The sequence below is a fragment of the Paramormyrops kingsleyae genome, chromosome 6 (genome assembly GCF_048594095.1).
Source record: "Paramormyrops kingsleyae isolate MSU_618 chromosome 6, PKINGS_0.4, whole genome shotgun sequence".
Lineage (NCBI taxonomy): Eukaryota > Metazoa > Chordata > Actinopteri > Osteoglossiformes > Mormyridae > Paramormyrops > Paramormyrops kingsleyae.
In genome coordinates, this window is record NC_132802.1 from 25465773 (window position 1) to 25490835 (window position 25063).

At 49.4% G+C, this 25063-nt stretch overlaps 1 protein-coding gene across 1 annotated transcript in view; it reads right to left on the minus strand.

Moving 5' to 3' along the window:
* Window positions 1-25063, minus strand: part of col7a1 (collagen, type VII, alpha 1) — a 71944-nt gene that overhangs the window by 31782 nt on the left and 15099 nt on the right. The window contains exons 9-55 of the mRNA XM_072713213.1: window positions 24522-24641; window positions 22741-22896; window positions 22214-22333; window positions 21931-22077; window positions 17989-18105; window positions 17762-17908; window positions 17482-17607; window positions 16717-16869; window positions 16090-16212; window positions 15725-15991; window positions 15399-15542; window positions 15176-15307; window positions 14878-15024; window positions 13766-13891; window positions 13280-13423; window positions 13042-13179; window positions 12723-12872; window positions 12369-12505; window positions 12137-12263; window positions 11898-12041; window positions 11385-11563; window positions 11260-11292; window positions 11035-11061; window positions 10881-10925; window positions 10495-10596; window positions 10169-10240; window positions 10043-10078; window positions 9731-9784; window positions 9580-9651; window positions 9382-9495; window positions 8722-8748; window positions 8560-8613; window positions 8318-8380; window positions 8156-8215; window positions 7969-8004; window positions 7843-7887; window positions 7360-7395; window positions 6730-6774; window positions 5993-6028; window positions 5461-5496; window positions 5316-5348; window positions 4879-4950; window positions 2225-2284; window positions 1844-1879; window positions 747-827; window positions 461-496; window positions 238-282 (exon numbers count right to left, since the gene is read on the minus strand). Coding sequence (XP_072569314.1) covers window positions 238-282; window positions 461-496; window positions 747-827; window positions 1844-1879; window positions 2225-2284; window positions 4879-4950; window positions 5316-5348; window positions 5461-5496; window positions 5993-6028; window positions 6730-6774; window positions 7360-7395; window positions 7843-7887; window positions 7969-8004; window positions 8156-8215; window positions 8318-8380; window positions 8560-8613; window positions 8722-8748; window positions 9382-9495; window positions 9580-9651; window positions 9731-9784; window positions 10043-10078; window positions 10169-10240; window positions 10495-10596; window positions 10881-10925; window positions 11035-11061; window positions 11260-11292; window positions 11385-11563; window positions 11898-12041; window positions 12137-12263; window positions 12369-12505; window positions 12723-12872; window positions 13042-13179; window positions 13280-13423; window positions 13766-13891; window positions 14878-15024; window positions 15176-15307; window positions 15399-15542; window positions 15725-15991; window positions 16090-16212; window positions 16717-16869; window positions 17482-17607; window positions 17762-17908; window positions 17989-18105; window positions 21931-22077; window positions 22214-22333; window positions 22741-22896; window positions 24522-24641 — 4400 coding nt within the window. The remainder of the gene's footprint in view (window positions 1-237; window positions 283-460; window positions 497-746; window positions 828-1843; window positions 1880-2224; window positions 2285-4878; window positions 4951-5315; window positions 5349-5460; window positions 5497-5992; window positions 6029-6729; window positions 6775-7359; window positions 7396-7842; window positions 7888-7968; window positions 8005-8155; window positions 8216-8317; window positions 8381-8559; window positions 8614-8721; window positions 8749-9381; window positions 9496-9579; window positions 9652-9730; window positions 9785-10042; window positions 10079-10168; window positions 10241-10494; window positions 10597-10880; window positions 10926-11034; window positions 11062-11259; window positions 11293-11384; window positions 11564-11897; window positions 12042-12136; window positions 12264-12368; window positions 12506-12722; window positions 12873-13041; window positions 13180-13279; window positions 13424-13765; window positions 13892-14877; window positions 15025-15175; window positions 15308-15398; window positions 15543-15724; window positions 15992-16089; window positions 16213-16716; window positions 16870-17481; window positions 17608-17761; window positions 17909-17988; window positions 18106-21930; window positions 22078-22213; window positions 22334-22740; window positions 22897-24521; window positions 24642-25063) is intronic.

Here is a 25063-nt window from a genome sequence, read left to right on the forward strand (position 1 = left end):
CGAGTGTGGGACCCTCTGTCAGGCTTCAGAGTGAGTACCTGTGCTGAGTGTCAAATGTGGGTCCCTCTGTCAGGCTTCAGAGTGAGTACCTGTGCTGAGTGTCGAGTGTGGGTCCCTCTGTCAGGCTTCAGAGTGAGTACCTGTGCTGAGTGTCGAGTGTGGGTCCCTCTGTCAGGCTTCAGAGTGAGTACCTGTGCTGTGTGTCGAATGTGGGTCCCTCTGTCCCCCCAAACTCACCCGTAGTCCTCTCTCGCCTTGTTTTCCAGGTAGTCCAGATTCTCCCTACAATCCAAATGCGTGTTAATGCTTGACACGTCTGCACAGCCCGCAAGTTCATTACAGGTATGTGTCTATGACAACAACAGCACTCTCTGCCAGACGCTGGTAACAGTCTGTAATTATATAATCTGCTTCTAAAGGCACTGAACTCACCCTGGCAAGGAGGACAGAGAGCACTTACCGGCGTGCCTTCATCACCCTTCTCTCCTCTTTCTCCCTGCAGCAGAAAATACGTGGATTATTCTAGAGGGTAATTGGAACACTGGACTGGAGTCGACATTATCTCCAGTGACACGGGGCAATAGTGAGAGAGTCTGGGGATGAAGGGAAGTCAGGACTGAGGAAGCTCCAGCTGCAGTGACAGCATTGTCCGAGACTGCAAAGTCTGCAGAGTGCGGTCAGGGCTGACTGGCGACAGGTCGTTACTATGGCGACAGCGAGGTCAAGCTCCAGCGGGCAAAACGGACCTCCTTTCCCTTCAGTCCAACTGGTCCGGCAGATCCCGGCCTCCCTGCCTCTCCGCTCTCCCCTGGGTCGCCCCGGTCTCCCTGCGGCACAGCCATGGCAATGAGGCCAAAATACGGCACAAATACGGCTGATCGACACCACAGACGCACACAGATACACAACAAACAGGCATAATGCACCCAAAACCTGAGGAGATGAGGGTGCAGAGACGACACGAAACTGCAGTTGCAGTCAGGGTTACATGGTACTTCAATGGTGGTTATCAAGTTAACTTGTGGTTTGCCTGTGTCAATTTGCATAAAAGGGGGAGTGTCGTCATTGCAAACTACTAATGATGAAAGCCAATAGCTGCCCTTTGTTAGGCAGTAGGTAGGATGTACACGCCCTGTCAACACCCTGCCCCCCCGCCCCCCCCAGAGGCTGGAAGAAAATCATCAAAAATCATATCTGGAAAAAACATTCAATTTAATATCATTTGTATCGGATTGAAAAGAGAATCAGTGGTATCACCCATCCGAACTCTTTGGCTGAAGGGTCGTTTTTTTATGGGCTCTGTGTTTTGGTGAAAGGGTGTGATTAACACCTGGTTTAAACCGAAAATCTGCACTTAAAGCTACTTGGAGTTAGTTAGGTGCAAATTACCATGGCAGGATATCCCATTTAGAATTGAGCGACGATTTTTAGTATGTAAAACTCGGAAGTAAACCTCAAGAAACCTCTCTAGGCCGATAAACTCAATTCATAGTATGCCCCCGCTGATCTCTTTCATCTAACTACTGTAAATAAAATTCATGGCAAAAAGGATTTTCCTTGGTCTTTACCATATATACATGCACAATCCTAGACTGAGCCATAACAGTAATTTCACCTTGAGCGTGGTAGGTTACAGTATTGGAAGCATAGCTTCTCAGCATTCTCCCCAGTCACGGAGTTCCTCTTCCCATCCAAAATGTTTACAGACACATTATCCAACTGACATCTAGCTTAAGTCCAACTGATTATATACTGTAAAGTTTCCATTTTGAACACACATAGACTCAAAAAACCACATAAATAAAGGTGTCAGTGAGTGAAATGAGACAAAAAATCATGTTACCTTATTACCGGCCTTTCCAGGTAGTCCAGCATTCCCCTGGAAAATAAACATGTTTAACACGGTACACAGAGAACCCAGAATAAAATGATACTATTATGTATTATAAATCAGTCCTTCAGCTAATGTCATTTTGAAAGGATAAAATGGCAAGACAAAATTAAACACATAATATTAAAAAGAGATTTATCCAAAATCCAAATTAAAATAATTATAATGAAAAACCATAAATATCAATCATAGTGCTGACTTTCAGCCCGTGCAATTAGACTGTGCCATCATCCTCAGTCTCCCATCAACTTTTCCGGCAGCCAGCGATCACTAAATTTAATTCTCAAAGACACATTATCCTGCCTTACAATAGAGCAACCGTACGTGACTCACTCTCTCTCCTTGGTCCCCTTTCTGTCCTGGAACACCCGGACCCCCAAATCCAGGCTGCCCCTGAAGGAGGACGTTCATGACAGAGATTAGGAGGAACCAAAAAATACATTATACTAACACAAAGAAAACAGGAATCAGACAAAAATGGCAAGATATGACATGGTCGTATACAATATAGGACAGTTATTTACAATCTACATACAGAATATATAGAGTGCATGGAGAGGCTGAAGCAGGTCTATCGGTATTGCCACTGATTTTACTTACTGTATTTGGGAAAGTGTCCAAAAAGTTACTACAGTAACTTAGTAATTTATGATTTATATGACTAGATCCACAATGAGTATATTATATGCACAGAACTATCCTATTACTATCCTACATGAATATTACTATCCTAAAACTATCCTACGTGTATTTTACTATCCTATTACCATCTATGTATACATTACTAACCTATTACTACCTTATCACTGTCCTATTACTGTGCTACTTGGCCATCATTATCCCATTACTATCCTACTTGTACATTATTGTCTTATTACTATCCTACGTATACAACCCCAAGTCCAAAAAAGTTGGGACATTGTGCAAATTGTACATAACAACAGAATGCAAAAACATGATACTGAAATGTCATAGACCCATATTTTATTCACAACACATCATAGAAAACATATGAAATGTTTAAACTGAGACATTTTGCTATTTAATGAAAAATATTGGCTCATTTTGAATCTCGTAACAGCAACACGTCTCAAAAAAGTCCGGACAGGGTTTATAAGAGGTTTGAAAAGTTAGTGGTACAAAAAAGCCACAGCTGGAGGAAAAAATTGCAACTAAGTATGTCAATTGGCGACAGGTGAGTAAAATGACTGGGTATAAAAAGAGCATCTTAGAGTTGCAGTGTCTCTCAGAAGTAAAGACGGACAGAGGATCACCAATCCCCCTGATACTGCATAGACAAATAGTGGAGCAATTTAAGAAAAAAGTTCCTCAGTCAGTAACTGCAGAGGTTGAATATATCATCATCCACAGTACATAATATAATCAAAAGATTCTGAGAATCTGGAAAAATTTCTGTAAGGAACAAGGCTGAAAAACCGTACTAATAACCAAACCAACCCGTAGGCAGTACTGCATTACAAACAGGCATGATTCTGTAATGGGAATCACTAAATGGGCTCAGGAAAAATTCCAGTGAACACAATTGGCCGTGCCATCCGCAGATGCCAGTTAAAACTTCATTCAAACAAGAAGACATATTTCACCATGATCCAGAAGTGCCAACGTCTTCTCTGGGCCAAAGCTCATTTAAAATGGACTGTGGCTAAGTGGAAAACTGTTCTGTGGTCAGATTAATCTAAATTTGAAATTCTTTTTGGAAACCAGGGATTCCATATCATCCAGACTAAAGAGGAGAAGGACCACCCTGTGTGTTATCGGCGCTCAGTTCAAAAGCCAGCATCTCTAATGGTTTTGGGATTGCATTAGTACATATGGCATGGGCAGCTTGCATATCTGGAAAGGCACCATCAATGCTGAAAGGTATATCCAGGTTCTACAGAAACATATGCTGCCATCCAGACGACATCTCTTTCAGGGAAGACCTTTCATTTTCCAACATGATAATGCCAAACCACACACTGCATCAATTACAAAATCACGGCTTCATAGAAGAAGGGTCCGGGTACTGAACTGGCCTGCCAGCAGTCCAGATGTTTCACCCATTGAGTAGATTTGGTGCATCATAAAAACGAAAATTATGACACAGAAGACCTTGGACAGTTTAGCAACTAGAATTCTGTACCAGACAAGAATGGGACAACATTGCTCTCCCAAAACTTGAGCAACTGATCTCCTCAGTCCCCAGATGTTCACAGACTGTTGTTCAAAGAAGAGGAGATGCCACACAGTGGTAAACATGGCCTTGTCCAAGCCTTTTTGAGATGTGTTGCTGCCATGACATTCAAAATTATCTTATTTTTTCCTTAAAATGATACATTTTCTCAGTTTAAACATTTGATATGTGTTCTGTTATGAGTAATTTTTTAATTTACATTTTTTTTGGAATTGGGGTTGTACTTTACTATCCTAATACTATCCTATGTTTTCATTACTATGCTATTACTGTCCTACATGACCTTCACTGTCTTAGTACCATCCTACGTTTTTATCTTACTTTCCTACCTGTACATTACCATCCTATTACTGTCTGAGATGACCATCACTATCCTATTATTATCCTACATGTACATTACTATCCTAATACTATTCTCTGAGTACATTATTATCTTACGTGTACATTACTATCCTAATACTATCCTCTGAGTACATTATTATCCTATTACTAACCTATGTGTACATTACTGTCCTATTACTATCCTATGTGGACATTATAGACCTGTTACTGTCCTACAAGTACATTATCCTATTATGGTCCTACATATACATTACTATCCTACTTGTACATTATTATCCTATTTCGGTCCTACATGGACATTACTGCTCTTTTACGGTCCTATATGTACATTACTCTCCTTCTTGTGTGGAGTTACTCCAGTCTATAGTACCTGGGCAAGTTCACAGCATTGTACCACATGCCCACACATCACATTGACAACATTCCCGTACGGCCCTGGGTACCAACTCACTTTTTCCCCTTTATCCCCACTGTCACCCTTTGGCGCTTTGGGTCCCTCTGGGCCTGGTAGCCCCCGGTCACCCTGAGATGGGGGAAGGGAAGGTCAGATGTTTAGTTGGCTTAAGCCCTATTCTGTACCTCCAAATGCAGCTCCACACTGCCCCATAACAAATGGGCATTTCAAACAGGATCTGTGCTGATGCACACAAGCTTGTCTCTTCCCTAGGCTGGATACTAGGTAGTAATACAGCCTGTAAAGTAAGCTGCCACACAAAGACTCCATAATCTTCTTGTTCTCTCCTTCTCCCATGTGCTGCTGAATCACATCTGACAAATCCTCTGAGGGCTAAGGCCTCCGGCTCCTCAGCGCCAGGGACATTAACCCGGGCCTCACTGCCGTACATCCTGCTGGCTGACAGGCCGCGGCTGGGCTAGCAGATCACGTACCCGATCACCTTTGCCGCCTGGAGATCCTGGAAGCTGTGAGGACAGAAACATTTGCTCAGCTTATTGGCCAATGCCTCCAGCAGCACTGAAGCGTGTAAATGTTCATCGATTAACTTGGCAGGCGCTGTCAGGATGAGATACTCACGCCTCTTCCGGGTTCCCCCTGTGTGCCCTCACTTCCCTGGGAGACAAACAGGATGAGGGATACAAGAATACGGGCCAAACAAAGCAGACTAACAGGCTTTACCGCGATTCATTTAGCCAACTGTCCTGCTCATTCAGGAAAACTTAACTAAAACCGTTGTGCATTAACCTCCGCGTTCAGTTGGATGCTTATTAAAAATAATCTGTGCCAAGCACCTTGCTAAAAGGTAACATAACCTCTCTTTTATTGGATTTATGCAGCCAGGTCTGCGGAACAGAGCAATATCAAGTCTTACAGGCTTAAAGATCAAGATCCCAAATCATGGATATGCAGCCTAGCACATTCCATGCTTTAGCCTGAGAGCTGCTCAATCACTGCAGGGAGACCAGCGCCCCCTGTTGGGCTCTTTGGCCCTCCTGTTGGCATTCCTTTACACGCTGTGGCATTAATGGGCAGCGCCAGCTGAACTCCGGCGCTCAAACCACAGACGCCTGCAGCTTCCAACAGGAGAAGTGATGCTCGTCTCTCTCACCTTCTCCCCCGGTGACCCGCTGGATCCCGGCAAACCCTGGATGTGAAGAGAAGCAGAACGCCGGTCACCCTGGGGGGGCTAAGAGGAGGAACCCGGCCGGGTGCAGGCGTCTTCGAACCCAGACCTGCATTAGCCTGTCTGTGGGTTCCCAACCAAACATTTTCAAAAGCAAGGGACCGCTGCTTTTTAGCGAACTGAATGTCGATGTTTTATTATTCAATGAACAAATTTCCAAAATTCACTCAGTGTTTTTTGCACAAAAGCTAAGGCTTCTTCATATGTTACATATATTGGGAAGCAAAACTCACCCAGTCATCATGTAGTCCAGCAAAGAACATTCATTAAATTAAACCCAAACACATAAGTCCACCGAAATCTTCTTGAAGACGTATTCTGTTGACTGAGTGAATTTTGACAATTTGCTCTTCAAATAATAAAATCCTTTATTTTCCTCATATAGTAGATTTAGTAGTACAAAGACATCTTAAAAACACATTTCCCACTCTTTATGCAGTCATTTGCTCTTGCTTCTGGGTTAGCTGCTCCTGGGACATTAAATCTCTGCGCTGTGTGTGAATGATGAGCTGCTCAGTCACTTAAAAAATGACTTTAATATAGGTTTCAAAAGAGAACGATTTGACAGTGAACTGCCATAAAGCATTGCTCCTCAGTTTCTCTATATATGTGTCAGAACAGAAATGTCGATTTATATTCCGCTGATAGTGAATCTTGCTCACCCTGAGACCTGGAGCTCCGGCTGCACCTGGTTTGCCTGTCTCCCCCTAAAAAAATAACCAGACAGACAGATAGACAGGCAGGCAGGCAGACAGACGGACAGGAAGACACAGACAAATAAGCAGACAGATAGACAGGCAGACAGACAAACAGGCAAGCAGGCAGACAGACAGATAGACAGGCAGGCAGACATACAAACAGGCAGACATGCAGGCAGACAGACAGGCAGACAAACAGATAGACAGGCAGGCAGACATACAGATAGACAGGCAGATAGACAGGCAGGCAGACATATAGACAGGCAGACAGGCAGGCAGACATACAGACAGGCAGACAGACAGATAGACAGGCAGGCAGACAGACACATACACACACAGACACATAACGCACAATTTGAAAGTAGCAACTGCACCTTTAACACATATGGTCTTTTTTGGCCAACGTTACAGTTTTTTTGTTCGTCTCTAGGCCATTAAAATAGGCTAGCACTGATTCATTGATAGATCAAGGTCTACAGTAAACAGTCAGGCAAGCACATGTAGATATTTCACAGCTGAGGGCCATGTGCTCTGAATAACATCTCAGCCAGTGAAGCGAGTGTTTCACACTCAGCATTTAAGAGCAGCTCCTACCTTCTCCCCTGCGGGGCCAGACGGTCCTCTTTCACCCTGCAAAAGTGTCCCCGTTAGCAGAGGTATGCTACGCTATATACTGACAGTGTCTACTCTGCAGTGGTCAATATTTAGCAGGCACTTCAGTCTAAAGCAACGTATTGGTGAGGGTCTGAGAGCAGGGTCAGGGTTTGAGGTACCTGGGGTTCAGGGTGTTGCTTAGGGGCCTAACGACATCACTCTGCCACTAAGAGGATTGTAACCAGTGAACTTCCCATCACAGGCTCACACACATCCCCAAAAAGGCCCACACACATCCCCAAAAAGGCCCACCTAAACACAACCCACTCCAAAAAATTGTACTTCTCATTCAAACACATGCGTTTCCCATATTGGTCAATATCAATAACGCAAAGCACAGCCAACAGATATATTACCGGAGCAACTTATCGATATAATGTCTGACACAAAGCAAAGAGGAGCCCAGAGGAGCCGCATACTCACCCTGGTGCCCTGTGCCCCAGGCTCTCCTGCCTGTCCCCTGTCACCCTGAACAGAGAGAGGGAGGGAGTCAGAGCCAGCGCCGCGTTTATTGTTGCATGTGCAGAATCTGCATCACATGACGATTACCTTGCTCGCCATCTCCCCTGGTGGCCCCCGGGGCCCCTAAAACAGATACAGCACCATCACTACAACCAAACACATCATCGGCATATCGACACACTGACCAATCACAACCCTGATTAAGGCCTTCAGAAATCTCCCACAGCTTCTACGCAGCGGGTCTTTGTGCTGATAACCAAAGAAAACATCCTACCCTGTCTCCTGGCTCTCCAGCCTTTCCTGGAGGTCCCGGTAGACCCTCTCCAACCTCCCCCTAAGACACACACATCGCTGTCATGGACCAGACGCATGCACTCGCCTCTGATATACACACATACCCAGACACCAAGATTTAATCTTTGAAGCTTTGAAATACCCGATCTCCTTTAGGTCCTGAGGGTCCTTGTAAACCCCGAGGTCCCTGTGCTCCTGGAGGACCCTGGGCACAAACAAAAAAAGCTGGACAACCATCACACCCACTGACCTCCACAAACAACAGGCCTATAGAGATACACGTCAGCCAGTATGGCAGGCAGAGATTCATCACACACAGGGCACCACTTTGAATCTGACGAGTTTATACTGGGTCCGCCCTCAGTGACGGGACCTGGGACTCACTTGCGACCCCCTCTCTCCTTTCTCTGCCACACCGCTGCCCAGCCCTGGGGAGCCCTGAGAGAGATTAAGAGGAAGTCAAGGAGCACAGACCGAGATGCATGGCAGCTGCTGAGCAGCCCCTACAGCTCAGTACCAGGAAAGAGCATCACATATGGCACATACCTTCTCGCCTGCGCTGCCCTTCTCTCCCTGAAGAGGGCAGAATTCATATTTAGTATAATCAGACTTATATGGTGCTTATGATCATAAGTATAAAACCACTTTCCTGCCCAGTGACATTCCACCCCAGTGCCATATTTGGAATACCCCAGTGCTCTCCCCAGGCCAGCCATACCTCCACCCACCTAATGGGGGCCTTCCTGTTCTGAACAAGCCTCCACTGACACTTGCCAGGACACACACACCACCATAAACACTTCATTGCTAATTTTGCTAACAGACAGATTACAGGGCAGATGAGAAAAAAATGGTGTGGAGGAGGATTACGGGGAAGCTGACAGAGACAGGGAGGTCAAACAGCTACTGAATCATCTGTCTATATTAGTACATAACCCCCTGTTCCCCCACAGTGAGAGAAGACACATCACACATCACTGCACACTGCCAAGCAGCAACACACCAACACAGCTGGAGAGAATCACATAGATCCAGAGGGAGCAGATCAGCACCAACACAGCTGGAGAGAGTCACATAGATCCAGAGGGAGCAGATCAGCACCAACACAGCTGGAGAGAATCACATAGATCCAGAGGGAGCAGATCAGCACCAACAGAAGCAGCAGCGAGTTCAGTAGCTTAGCTGGTTCCTATCACAGGATCTCACCTTGATGGGGAGCCCAGGGGAACCGGGCCTCCCTGGAAGACCATCCTGTCCTGGTAGCCCCGGGGGCCCTGCGCTGCCTTTGTTCCCATCGATCCCTGGACGTCCGGACGGCCCCTTGAGGACGGCATCACATCACGCGGGGCCCACGGGATACCCTGTGCGGCGATGTCGCACGGTCGGAGAGAGGCGGCCTCTCACCTGTATCCCGGGAAGGCCTGATTCTCCTTTCCGGCCCGGCAGGCCGCCTCCGACGGCACCTCCGGGGTCACCCTGAAACAGCAGCGGCCCGGCGTCACACTCCACAGAACCACAGCGGAGCGCCAAACACGGACAACACGCCATCACTCACCCGCTCGCCTTTCTCCCCCTTTCGGCCGAGTGTCCCCGCCGAGCCTGGCTCTCCCTGTCACATGGAGATGGCAGTGACACAGTGACACAGTCACACAGTCTCATGGTCAGCACCTTGGGCGCACAGTCACGCTACGCTAACAGAGACACCGGGTTACACAGCTACAGGCTACATGTTTTAGCCCAGAGACACTGAGCAGCCCAGTACTGCCAATAAACAGACAGAAATCGGAATTCAGTGGAGCTCTGCTCAGAAACGGCATGGGGAACAACCAGGAAGCACTACCAGGGAGCGATGACAGCGGCTACTTACGGGATCGCCGCGGATACCTGGCAGGCCCGGCGTTCCCTGTCAAACGCACAGCAGACGGCTGTAGGTGTGGCAAACTCTCAGATTCAAGAACATCAGAGACGGGGGGCCAGCAGGCCACACACTCACTTGAACACCGGGGGGGCCCAGACTCCCAGGCCGGCCGGGAAGACCGGGGCTGCCATCCAGCCCCGGAAACCCCTGGGGAGGGAGAGAGACGAGAGGTGACGCCCCTAAGCACGGTGCGTGTGAGAGTCTCCCGGTGCGTGTGAGAGTCTCCCGGTGCGTGTGAGAGTCTCCAGGTGCGTGTGAGAGTCTCCCGGTGCATGTGAGAGTCTCCAGGTGCGTGTGAGAGTCTCCCGGTGCGTGTGAGAGTCTCCCGGTGCGTGTGAGAGTCTCCCGGTGCGTGTGAAAGTCTCCCCGCACTAGCGACACTCTTGGAGCCCCACACTTACCCTCTCTCCCTTCTCCCCTGGAATCGCCTCGCTGCGGCCCGGCAATCCAGGACGGCCCTCGGGCCCGGGGGGCCCATCCCTCCCCGGGAGTCCATCACGACCCTGGGGGGGCATGGGAGAAGTGAGATTTTGGTCATGGAGAAGAAATCCAGGTTGAGAAATCTGATCCAAGACAACGAGGCTTGTGAGTCAGAGAGCCGATGGCAGAGGTGGACATTTCAGGTCGAGAAAGTAAAAATCCAGACCAAGATTTTGTTTCAACCAGCCTTCTAAGTATAAAGAGTCACAGTTCCGGAGTACTCAACTGGTTGGTTGGAACAAAATCTTGATCTGGATTTTTACCCTCTGGACTTGAACTTTCCAGCTCCGGCCAGATGAATACTCACGGGCTCCCCCTTGCGGCCATCGGCACCATCCCTGCCTCTCTCCCCCTGGCAAGATCAAGAAAAGCAAACTAACAGCACATTCGACAGACGGCAGCTGCATCCATGCACCTGGATCCACCATGGAAATGTGTCCAGTAGTACAAAGCTCACTCACCTTCTCCCCCCGCTCGCCTTTCTCGCCCTAAGTCGAGGGGAGTCGAGGAGGTGAGAGACAGCAAAATGACAGCAGGGCAGTTAGAGACAAGAACCACAAAATGGGTAAGAGCATCTCAGAGGAGCAGCAGGCAGCATCCACATGGCAAATGAGACATGAAGACCTCAGCACCCAAAGGAGAGAGCGAGGGATGGGAGAAAGGAAGGATCTGCTGGCCGCACTCACCCGAGGACACTGCAGGGTGCAGCGCTCCGGGACCTGCGAGACACACGCGACACATGGAGACTCTGCGTGCCGGAACCACACTGTGACGGACCCGCTGCCCCCCATCCCCGGACCGCCAGCCTCACCTGCCCGCCTCCTTGGCCCTGGGCAAACCCACATAGCAGGTCGGCCAGATCCGTGTGCAGGTGGAGCAGCTGGCCGGCGTCCTGCGCGTACAGGACATCCGGGGCGCTGCCGTCTGTCCCTACCCGCCTCAAGTCCTCTATGGCATCGGGACCGATGGCCACCCGCAGCACTGACACCCCTGGGGGGCAAGACAAAGGGGGGGTGGAGCTCAGCTGGATAATAACTGGGGAAATGCACTGGGAAAAGGGCATACTGGGTAGAAACATGCAGCTGAGATAGGGTACGAGATGTGCAGCACTGATCACTCTAAGATGGCATTCATTCTGCGTCACACATTAGAGTTTGGAATATGAAGACAGCTGTCACATGTGACCCATTTTATGTTGTTACACTGTTAGCGGTTGCCAGGGGCGCTCAGATCTGGAATGCCGGTGGGAGTGATGCCGTCGTGTGAGATACGGCTGCGGGTTTGAGGAACAGAGCTGCGTGTCGTTTGCTTGTTACCGACGGACCTGCGGCACGCATTGCATTCAGGGGGCCGACGATGTCGTCGGAGGATTTGCCGTCCGCGATGAGAACCAGGACGCCAGGAAAGTCGGGCCTGCGGCCAGAGGCGGTGGAGAGGAGGTAATCTCTGGCAAAGTTCACTGCCAGGCCTGCAGGGGGAGACAGAGACCATCAAGTGAAACGTCTGGGCCGGCAGCTGGAAGGGTGCATCGACACGGAAGGTGCAGGCCATGGTCAACTGTACCGATGGTGTTTCCCGGCTCCTCGTTGAACGGCGTGGACGAGATCTCCTGTAGCATGGACTCGTTGTTGTTGTGGCGACTTAGCAGGAAGCCCACCTTGGGGCGGGAGCTATACCTCACCAGCCCCACCTAGAGGGTACAAGGGGAACTTCAGTCAGACGCAATCTCTTTGCAAGAACGACGCAGCACCCGCTGCTCTGACATCAGCGTGGGGGGGCGGGTGGAGTGATTCACCTGGGTGCCGTGTGGACCGATGGAGGGCAGTGACCTCACCATGCTGCGCATGAGGGACAACACTGGCGGCGCTAGGCTAGCCCGGGTTCGAGAGGCGGGGACCAGGAACACTATGTCCAGGCGGCCGTCCACGCAGACTAAGAGAGTGAAAGATAGGGATAATGAGAGAAAACAGAGAAACAACAAAACAAGCAAATGAGCAGAAAGATGGACAAAAAGGGGTCCAGTTGGATCTACCCGGCAAATCTATGCTTCCTGACGTTGTGATTATAAAAAGAGAAGAGAGGAGAGAAGATAAAATGGCAGGTGGAGGAAAGAGAGCAGAAAAGGTATAGAAGAAGGGGTATTCCTCACCTGTGCGGTCCTCAACGGAGTCCTCCAGGCCAAGATCACTCCCAAACACGGGCTGGATGGTGAAGCGGTACTGGTGGCCCAGACGCAGCCCAGTGACCCGGTACGATGTGGATGAGCCCGGGAGTCGGACTGACTGCCGGTCCCCTAGATCTGGGGGGGAGAGGGGTAGACACGCCAACACAGAGCAGAAATTCGAAGTTTCGTAAGTTGGATAAGACTCTGTATGAGTGGGACAGACAGGAAACACAGAAATGATGACTGCAGGACCCCGGCGTGGGGTCCGGAGGGGGGAGGGGTTAGGGTTAGGTGCCTCACTCACCTCGATCCTCTGTCCAGTGCAGGATATACTCCGTGGCACCAGCCACTGGTACCCAGTTCAGCCGGACAGAGTCCTGGGTGACGTCAGTCACTCGCAGCAGCGTCCGGACGTGCTGGGGGGTGATGGTTGCAGTGGCGGCTGTTTGTGACACATAAAAAGGGAATAAGCACCAATCAGCAGAGATTCGCAAGTGGAAACAAGCTGCATCAGGGTGACAAGCTGATGGGCGGGGGGGCACCTGTGTGGGCCGTCACCACGGAAGGCTGGCCCTCGCGGCCCTGTACGATGGCAGCCAGCCGCACGCTGTACTGCCTTCCCGCCTGCAGCTGCAGGATGTATGAGGTGGTCTCCCCGCCAACCCGGAGGCTGGATTCCTCCTCGTCTGCAGGAGCAGAAATAACATGCATTAGACTGATCAGTTCCAGTCCCAATCAGGAAATGCAACTGGAGTTGGAATTTAAGTCTCCCTGAAATTCGAATTCAATTCCCCGTAGCTTTTTTTCCAATCCCAACTCCAGTTCCATTTCCTGATTTGGATTGGAATTGGACGATGTATTCCAGAATGGCCCCAACCCGGTGTATGGATGCACTGAGAAATGCAGTGAAAAAGCATCACTAACAGACCATATGGGTTAAGGTGTCATGTTGAGTTTTCCCCAATATAAATGAATGGAGAGTCCCCACAAAGATATAATTACAAACCTGTGTGTGTGTGTGCACTCACCTTGTGAGGACCTCCAGTAGATGCGATACCCCGAGGCAGCTGCCAGCGATCTCCAAGACAATCGCAGTGTCCCTGGACTGGACGGCACCACCTGGAACCCTGTGACCCTGTAATCAGGCTCTGCCGCTGTGTGAGGAACACAGTCACAGAGTAAGAGAGAAGAGAAGAGAAGAGACAAATCCCATCAAAACACATGTAACCTCGTGGCAAAACATGAATCTCCCAGTTCCTGACACTGATACTGTATTTCAATTCTACAATCTAAACTCTGATACTATACTTTCTACTCTGATACTGTACTCCAATACCATGCTGTATACTCTGACACTGTGCTCCAATATCACAATCTATACTCTTATACTGTGCTTTCTACTCTGATACTGTACTCCAATACCACACTGTATACTCTGACACTGTATTCCAATATCACAATCTATACTCTGATACTGTAATTTATACTCTGAAACTATACTCCAATACCATATACCATACTGATTATTATTCTTATACTGCACTCCAGTTATCACAATCTATACTCTTATACTGTACTTTCTACTCTGATACTGTACTGCAGAGATGGTCTTATCCGCAAAGGGCCGGTGTGTATGCAGGTTTTTGGGATAACCTGTAGGTCAGCTGTTCAAACCCAGGTGTGAGGACTCTTCAGCCAATCAGTCCTCTAATTAGTAATATAAATAGTGAGTTTCAGCGAAAACCTGCATACACACCGGCCCTTTGCGGATAAGATTGGCCACCCCTGCTGTATTGCAATACCACACTGTACACTCTGACACGGTACTCCAATATCACAATATATATAATGATACTGTACTTTTTACTCTGATACTGTACGCCAATACGCCACGGTATATTCTGACATTGTATTCCAATATCACAATATATAATCTGACACTATACTTTTTACTCTGATACCATACTTCAATACTCTGTACTTTGATTCTGCACTCTGACTGTTGAGACTATACTCGCCAATCTGATACAGTACCCTGTAATGTGAATTCTAATGCTGTAACCTGGTTCTGTACTCTGTGCTTGTACTCAAGTGACCAATGGGCAGATGGTTGTCCACATATACTGAGAGTGGAACTCACGGGTGGTCACCCGGATGCTGACAGCTGAGCCCTCTCGATTCTGGACCAGTGCCACCACCTGCACTTCGTACTGTGCTCCCCGGTCCAGTTTTTCCAGATCCACCTCTGTGACATGACCCCCCACCACCTGACTCTGCACTGCACCTCCTGGGGGAGGACAGATGACACAAAACAAGCACATCCAGCCAAAAGGTCCATTCGAACCACACAGTCTGGATAGGTACCGAGTTCACAAGAAGATACCCGAATACAGTCATGAGCTACTGTCCCATCAAATGGACCATAGCCGGCCACTTACCATCTGTGCGTCTCCAAATCACCCTGTATGCAGTCGCACCCTGGACACCAACCCACGACACTCTCACAACCTCCCCATGGGGCTCCTGCACCCGTAAATTAGTCACTGTTCCCACTGAAACCTTGGCTGGGTCTGAAGGAAAGAAGACAGACCAACAGCAAGTGAGCCTGCTGTCAGTAGGCCCAGGCAGGCGTGAGCTTGGGCGGCACCGGTGGGGTCGTACCGGTTTTCACGTTCAAAGTTGAGCTGGCCAACTCCCTGGAGCCAACCAGGGCAGAGACAGACACTCGGTAAGCAGTGATTTCTTGGAGCCCTTCAATCGTGAAGGAAGTGACACCATTTCCCACCACGTGTGAGGACTCCGCGCCTGTCCACATGCCGGGTGAAAGACCAAAAAGGCAGAAGAATGAGAAGAGCATGGATTAGCTATAGCTGCTCGCAAAAATCAAGAAAAATGCATGTTTATCATCTTTAAAACACCAAACAAACAGTCACCATCTACTCTTGAGCATCAACAGGGACTGCCAGTATTGTAAACGGCATGCGTACCATCATCACGGAACCAAGTGATCTTGTAACCAGTGGCCCTGGACACCGGGTTCCAGGTCAGAAGGATCCTGTTAGCATAGCTGGCCACAACTCGTAGCCCAGTGATGGTGCCAGAGATGGGGTTGGTCCTGGTTGAGACTGAAGCGGCTACCCCTGTGCGCTGGCCAGAGATGGGGACGACGCCCACAGCCAATGCCTCGTCCGGCTGCAGACCCTCCACAGTGAAGGTGCTGGAGTCGGGTCCCAACACCCTTGACTGCTCCAGCGCTGGTTCAAACATTCACAAATCAAGTGGGTCACATAATATTATCGCAGATCTGGAAACTCAAATCTCTCATGGGACACTCTTGAGCTTAAAAACGTACCATTGCCTTGTTTCCATGTTACCCTGTATCCTGTTGCCCCAGCAACCCCCGTCCAGGCAATCCTGATTCTTCGGCTATTGACGTTAGTGACCCGCAGGTTGGTCACTTGTCCCAAAGCTTGCTCTGCCCACAAAGAAAAGTTAGCATCGAAGTAATGAAGAAAGATAAGGCAGTGCCCATACATTCATCCATCCATCCATCCATCTATCCTCCATGACTGTTCATCTGGTATAGCCATGGTGAACCTAGAGCTCATCCAAGAATTTACCAAACACAAAGCAGGAGACACCCTGCGTGTGATCCCTGCAGTACTAAAACATACCAATTCATCAGCAAAAGTCCTGTTCTACCAAAGACTAACTTTACAGCTAATGACTAATGGAATTCTGGCTGTTCTGTCTCTCCTTCCACGTCTAACCATCTCAATGATCCTGTCTCCATTCTAAGCCTATTGTGGGCTAGTTTGAACACAAAAGCCCCAAGTGTACTAATGCGTCAGTATAGAGTTCAAACATGCACACACACTCATACACACACAAAGCAAACCACCTTGAAGTACCCAAGACTAGCCCACCCTGGAAGCTGCCTTTAGGGATGCATGCTGTGACACAGAGACGGCCCCCGCACCTGCTTCGATGGTGAAGGACACCAACTCAGTGTCACCCTCAGTGTCACCAACCACCGCTGTCACCTGGACGTCGTAAGACACGCCATCAAGCACATTGTGCAGATCAAGAGTGGTCTGGTTGCCAGGTACATCTCGGGATTCTTCAGTTCCAGCTGTGTCGGCAGAGACTAGCTGTCAATTAAGTGATTTTAACAACTGGCGACCTACAGATATCAGAATCGTCTGCTTGAGCTGTCAGGCCTGTCAGGGCTCTGTGTAGATTCATGTGCAGTGTGTCCCATGTGCTGATCACATGGCTTGGGTCAGAGATGAGAATATACAGACGCTCCTCTACTTATGAACTTTCAACTTACGAACTTTCAGACTTACGAACGAAGAGGACTGTAAGTCAAAATTGTGTTCCTTGGGCTCCTGTTTCCTGTCTGCAACTTCATTTTTTTTTCTGCGTGCCAGTTCCGCCTAGTATGACTTCTGGCCGCTACTCCCGCCGCGCAGCAGCGTAGCGTGCGTACTCCCAGCATCCTAGTACTTTGTACTTGCGTATATCCTTAAAATTATGTTGAATAATGACTTACGAACATTTGAAACATAACTCGTTCATAAGTAGAAGAGCGTCTGTAAAAGCAAAATAACTTATTCGTCTTATTCATCAAATTGTTCTTACGATTATACGGAAATGCCAAATGAATGTGTGAGGAGATGAGTGGATAAATTATGGTCGGGATGTTTGGACAGCTGTCTAAGGTCCTTCCTGAGGATCTTACTTTTAGTGTTATGAATCACAACACGATACTGGGTGGCCCCAGTGACTCCAGTCCAGCCCAGCCGGACGGTGCTGCCCCGAGTCTCAATCACACGCAGGTTGGACACGCGGCCCACTGATGGATCACCTGCAAACACAGATTGGATTACAGAAGCAACATACACATAGGCGGTCATTGGCCACTGAATGTCACTTCCTGTATAAACTCCGCCCCCTCCATGGGGGTTACCTGAGCCATTATGTCAGTCCTTCACAATTGTCTCCTCAAATTTCCAACGCACCTTTGGGGAAAGTGGACACAGGTGTAGCTTCCTCACGACCCTCGTACAACGTGTAGAGAGTGATCAGGTACTCAGTACGCGGCTGCAGTCCTGTCAGGTCGTGGCTGGTGGTGCCCCTGGGGAAAGATCGGCTCTGTACTCTGCCCCCTGTTGATAGCAAAGACAACAGCAGGGAATGAACCACAAGCATAGTCCAAAAAGGAGAAGCATGAGAGTAAGGGTCTCACCATCCGCTTCTCTCCATTCCAGGCGGTATCCTTGGGCAGAGCGAATAAGTTTCCAGGTCAGGAGGATAGAACTAGGCCCAGTGGCGGTCGCCCTCAGAACCTGCTGTTCTGGAGTCTCTGGAAGAAATTAAACACATTATTTAAAGTTCAGCACATGATTTGCCTTACAGTTTTAAACCGTATTTTTCTAAACAGCTCTCCGCCTCTGCGGGATAGGAGTCTGCGTACACGTTAAGAAGGTTGCGGGTTCAAATCTCAAATCATGGCCAGCAGAGTAATCATTTCACCGTTGGGCCCTTAATCAAAGCCTTTAATCCTAATTATTCCAGAGCCACTGCATAAATAGCTAACCTTTGTCTCTTAACCCAAGCTTCTCCCTAACCTGTACATGTGTACGTGCCTCATTGTAGAACAAGATGGAACACGTGAAGACTGAAATGTCATTGTACTTGCTACCTGCTCAATGACAATAAAGAATTCTATTCTATCAACAAAGAGAATATAGGTTTCCATCCATACATAAACCTCTTAAGCCACCCATTCAGACAGCTTCCTGACCAGCAATTCACTCTGCAGACACTTAGCATATGAAAAACGTCCTAATGTCAGCCTACATCTTTCAGGTTTTGCTGCATTAAATCCAGCACCTGGGGTGACTGTCACACTTATGCTAAGCCCCCAGGGCTGGTTCTGGGCTGCAGGAAGCTGGAGATGATTCACATTTTGTCTCAAGATGGACCAATTGTCCAGTTGAATGACAATTTAAATTCCAAGTAAGAACATTTCGGCCTGTTTCTGCTTCAGATGATGAGTCATTCTGAGAGCGATTTCCTGCAGCTGTGTCTGCGCCCTGCCCCAGAAATCAAAGAGAGGAGAACATGCACCATGCGACGCCCACGCTGTCTGCAAGATTCCCAACACATCCCGTCTGATCCGAGACGGAAACGGCCATCATAGACACACCGCCGTGTGCTTCTGGTGAAACGACATTTCATTCAAGAGCGATAAAGAGAATGTTATTACCATTAAATTCAAACTGCAACGATTTCTCTACCATTACCAAAACACAAGTATATGATGAGAAACATTTACTTATTTTTTTTCCTGAGTCATTGATTTTATGGGTTTCACATTTTCTCGGGGGTACATTTTTCAAGTGTAAACTCAACGGGAACTATACCAAGGGTCCAGCATCCCTTGAGGTCTGCAGAAGATAGTGTGAAGAAAGAACCCCAGCTTTGAAACATCCGTAGACAAATCAGGAGCCAACATTAGCTACCCACACCTCTTAGGCTAAATATGTCCTCATAAAAAGTAAAGGAAACCGAATAGGATCTCCTCACTCCCCAAACCCTCAAACCCTCCCTGCCTTCCTCTCTACTCCCTTTACCAAGAACTTGGCTGAGAAATATTTTCAAAAGCATTCCCCCAGTAGCTATATTTAAAAACTTCAGAAGATCCTGACACAAAGTGTTTTGCTCAGAAGAAAATACATGTCAGATGAGAGAAAACAGCCTTGCAGTAATTAAAACAAAAAAAAACATACTGCCACCACTTCCACTTCCAAAAACCCTTATTCTCGACCAAATTGTGCCAATACGCCAGACACACATTGTGCAGAACAGAGTTTCATATAACATGTGTTCTTTTATTCTTGTACTATTGTTGTGCTGATGCCAGTATAACTTTGCGTGACCGTGCCTGTTTATATTCGTGTGTGACAGGGTGTGTCTGCACTATACACGTATTTGTGTGTATGAGTGCGTGTCTGTATATGCGTCAGCATTCTTGCACACACTCGCATCAGAATCGGAAATCCTGAACTTAGTGAACCTATTCACATTATCAACAATATCATCAGATACATACTTAGGTGTATTCATATGACCGTTCATTGATTTGTCTGTTCTAATTTATGCGCTATTTATTATTACAATGGTGCATATTAACATTTTTTATACTTTCTATTTGCACTGTTGTTTTTCATTTGCACTACCATTGTTGTTGCAAACTTGCATACAGGTTTTTCCACTCATTTGTGCAAGTGATGTGGCAAATACACCCTTGTGCAAATTAACTGTTGTTAAGTTGTCACACAGACATGCATGCAGTGGCCGGGGACCTGCTGGTTTGCACAAACAACAGGGCAGAGAGTGCGCTGAGTGGATGGACAGAGGAGGCACTGTGCCCACAGACTGGCAGGCCTGCTCGGGTGGGGTTAGAGCTGAGTGGATGGACAGAAGAGGCACCGTGCCCACAGACTGGCAGGCCTGCTCGAGTGGGGTTAGACCTGAGTGGATGGACAGAGGAGGCACCGTGCCCACAGACTGGCAGGCCTGCTCGAGTGGGGTTAGACCTGAGTGGATAGACAGAGGAGGCACTGTGCCCACAGACTGGCAGGCCTGCTCGAGTGGGGTTAGACCTGAGTGGATGGACAGAAGAGGCACTGTGCCCACAGACTGGCAGGCCTGCTCGAGTGGGGTTAGACCTGAGTGGATGGACAGAGGAGGCACTGTGCCCTGAGACTGGTAGGCCTGCTCGGGTGGGGTTAGAGCTGGGTGGATGGACAGAAGAGGCACTGTGTCCACAGACTGGCAGGCCTGCTCGAGTGGGGTTAGACCTGAGTGGATAGACAGAGGAGGCACTGTGCCCTGAGACTGGTAGGCCTGCTCGGGTGGGGTTAGAGCTGGGTGGATGGATAGAGGAGGCACTGTGCCCAGAGACTGGCAGGCCTGCTCGAGTGGGGTTAGACCTGAGTGGATGGACAGAAGAGGCACTGTGCCCACAGACTGGCAGGCCTGCTCGAGTGGGGTTAGACCTGAGTGGATGGACAGAGGAGGCACTGTGCCCTGAGACTGGTAGGTCTGCTCGGGTGGGGTTAGAGCTGAGTGGATGGATAGAGGAGGCACTGTGCCCACAGACTGGCAGGCCTGCTCGGGTGGGGTTAGAGCTGAGTGGATAGACAGAGGAGGCACCGTGCCCTGAGACTGGCAGGCCTGCTCGGGTGGGGTTAGAGCTGAGTGGATAGACAGAGGAGGCACTGTGCCCACAGACTGGCAGGCCTGCTCGGGTGGGGTTAGAGCTGGGTGGATGGACAGAAGAGGCAAGGTGCCCACAGACTGGCAGGCCTGCTCGAGTGGGGTTAGAGCTGAGTGGATGGATAGAGGAGGCACTGTGCCCAGAGATTGGCAGGCCTGCTTGGTGGGGTTAGACCTGAGTGGATAGACAGAGGAGGCACCGTGCCCTGAGACTGGCAGGCCTGCTCGGGTGGGGTTAGAGCTGGGTGGATGGAAAGAAGAGGCAAGGTGCCCACAGACTGGCAGGCCTGCTCGAGTGGGGTTAGAGCTGAGTGGATGGATAGAGGAGGCACTGTGCCCAGAGATTGGCAGGCCTGCTTGGTGGGGTTAGACCTGAGTGGATAGACAGAGGAGGCACCGTGCCCTGAGACTGGCAGGCCTGCTCGGGTGGGGTTAGAGCTGAGTGGTATGACTGTGCTTCAGCCATTCATGTATGTCCATGAATGCTCTGGGGGTCGGGTGGCTCCCCAAGTCGTCATGGGGTTTCCTCCAAGTTCTCTGGTTTCCCCCCACAGTCCAAAAACACGCTAAGCTTAATTGGAGCTGCTAAATTCCCCACATGCATGAATTATGTCTGTGCCCTGTGATGGACTGGCACCCCATCGCCGTGTTATTCCCGTACAATTTTTATCAGTCCACTAGATCCTAAATCCAAATGCAAGGCGATAAGTATGCATTAGTATGACTGTGCTGTCCATCTTAACTGTGGATAGTCTGTCTGCATACCGACGCAACTACTTCTTTAAATTAATTTGTACAAGGGTGTAAAGTGATGTGGCAAATAAAGAGATGTGATCTGATGTGACATGCGGCTGTGTGTGGCGTGTCTTCCTCCGAGCCCCTGTCCGTAGAGAACCCAGCATACCTATCTTGAAGCGGGTTGTGGTTGCCGGACCCTCGGCGCCTTGGTACAGAGGGAGGATGGTGACGATGTACTCGGTGTCGGGTTGCAGGCCAGACAGGGTGTGGGACTCACTGTCCCCCGGCAGCTCCAGGCTCTCCACTCTGTTACCTGAACCCCGATGCAGGAGGGAAATGAGGAGGGAGAAAACAGCAGGAGGAGGAGGACAGCGAGGGCTTGGCCCCTTTTCCAGACTTCCCATCCCCCTCCAGCACCACCTGTGGGTTGTGGTAGGGATGGCGCTCACCCGTGAACGGCCCCCAGACCAGGCGGTAGGCCCTGGCTCCGCCCACTCCTCTCCACTCGACCTGGACACTGTGCTCAGACACGCTCTTCACTGTGAGGCGCTGCACAGCTTCCAGGCGCACTGGGGAACAGACAGACGGCCCAGTCAACGGCCCGCAAACCATCACCGGTCATCGGAAAGTCGTCACGGGAGGCACTGGGCAGCAGAGAAGTGCTGCTGACACTGAAACAGTGGGATGTGACCTCCTTTACAGTGAAACATTTCTTTAGTAAATAGATGAAAAGTTAAAGGTTCATGGTTCATTGCTGTTCATTCGTACACACGTCTAAGTAGGGGTGAATGACAGCACTCCTGGCTTTCTTGTTGAAGAAATGGCAGTGAAGTACATCATTCAACATTAATCTGAAGCTGAGAACCAGTCACACACTGGCTGGGTACTTTCTCTCCCCTCTGCACTGTTTGACTTCTCTGGGTTCAACAATGACCAGATCCGGCAGCGGTAAGGGGCGCGGAGGGCAAGTACTCACAGGTCCGAGAGGTGAGGGTGGCAGGGGCACCAGAATTGCGGGGGAAGAGCGGGTACAGGTTGAGGACGTACTCCGTGTCGGGCTGCAGGCCCTCCAGGGTCACCGAGGTGGTGTCTGCGGACAGGGACTGCTCCACCAAGCGGGACGCCTGCAGTCCTGCAGGTAGGGCGACAAGGGCGGAGGCTGGGATTTAGGATGACATCAGGCAGATAGGAGGCACTGGAGAGGTGGGAACCGGGAAGCACACGCAAAGGCGATGTGAAGAGGAGGAGGCGCAGTGCAGAGTGCGCGCTGGACTCCTGTCTGCAGGTTTAGTGTCTGAGCACATGAATGGCGCTATAATGATTATTTCCCACGATGTGAAGTGTCCACGGTCAAAAGACAGAGAACAGGAGACGAGGAAGTGTTTTCACCCGAGCAGACAGGAACACACCTGGAATCAGAACAAGCACACACACACAGACACACACACACACAGACACACTGCCACCATTACAGCAATTAAAACTGATTAAAGTTCTGCCTGCCTCTCTCTCTGTTTCCCTGTTTTTGTTTCTGCCAGCTTTTCATTTCCTGCCTTCCTCTTTCTGTCACTCCTGTCACTGCATTCCCAGTTCAGGTAATTCCATTAAACATGAGTCACTTTATTTGCAATGGAGAAAACTCCATGTCAGGAGGTCTGTGTCTGACTGTACTGTATATCTATGCGTACCTGGCAGCTCCTGTGTGCGTGTGTCAGCAGGAAAAACAGGGTAGGTGGGGCTGGGGGGGGGTGGTGTTAGCAGGGTCTAGGGGGGCATGAGATTAGCAGGGTCTAGGGGGGCATGTTAGAGAGCCAGGAGTGTCTCTGAAAGACTGAAGGAGTTACCTTAACGACACACAGACTGTGTTTGCACCATTTTTACTTAGACAGAGACAAGGAAACTGATATTTGCCTGGAAATGTCACATCTCAGATGGGAGGCAGGGAGATCATAGGCAGCTTTATTTTAGTGGGCTATCTGGGCCCAAGGCTGGAGCAACACCCAGGGTGGGATGCCAAAGCATTGCCGGGCATACGACTAAACACACACACACACACACACACACACACAGAATGAGCAATTGCGGGAAATCTGCAGAACACAGGAAGACCACGCAAACCGCACACACAAGTGACATCCAAAGCCCCCAACTCCAGTGGTGTGAGGCATCACCAGCTGAGGCACATGCCCCCCCTTCCCACAATGCCCCGCTCTCTAAGCTGGTGCCTTCAGCCTCTCCCCACTTTTCCCTCCATCTTTCTCCCTGTCCCTGCATGCTCTCCAGCTGCCCGCCCTGCCAGCAGTCATTATTTAATAGCTGCTTTACAGTTCGCTGGCACTCTAGCAGATCCAGGCATCCCAGTCGGAACGAGCTGTTCGCCATCTAGCCCTTTATAATCCTTTCCTAACTGTGTGAAGCTGAAAGTTTAAAAATAGTCCTGTACAATCAACCTCTCCTGGCACAAAGTGGATTAACCTTTTTTTCAGCTCATTCATTTTTGCGCAATGAACGTTAACGCCCAACTGTAAAGGGGGGGGGGGGGGGGGGGTGGCTCCTTGCCCTCAAAAACACAACTAACCAGCAAATACCAGGAAACAGTCCCCCACACATAGCATCTTTTCACCCATCATGGCCTGGGGTAATATTTCTGTTACATCAGGGCATCATGTCATGTATCTTGTCATGTTCCCGCAATGTATTAGAGAGACAGCAGCGTGGTTTAATTTAAGGGCTGGTGGAGTGGACGGCCTTGCTGACCTATGGGCCCGTAGGTGATCCTGTAGCCCTGGACGCGGGAGGAGGGGGCATCCCAGGCGACGGACAGGGAGAAGAATCCTGCCTGCACCTCACGCAGGTTTGACACACTGGGAAGAGGCTCTGGGAAGTGGGGAGACAAGGGGAGTGTGAGAGTGACGGGCCAGTACTAGAGGTGCAATGATTAATCGACTTAGTCGACTAAAATTCACAACCAAATTAGTTGCCAGCTAATTTCGATTAGTCGATTAGTTGGTGAAATCATTACGTGTGTTTCTCAAAATGTTTTGATAAACCGCTCATTAGAGAGAAGTTAACCAAAAGCAAAAACCTGTGGAAGCATTTCACACTAAACTCCGAAAAAAAGGTTTTCAGTTGCTCAGTTTGTAAAGCTGACCTTAGCTGCCAATGGAGCACATCCTCTATGCTCTAGCATCTAACGAGGAAGCACGTCGGCTCACTGGATTCAGAGGACTCATCCCAGTAAGTCAGTTATGCTAGCTAGCTAGTTAGATAATGTTAATATTAAAAGCTCTTCTGTTATG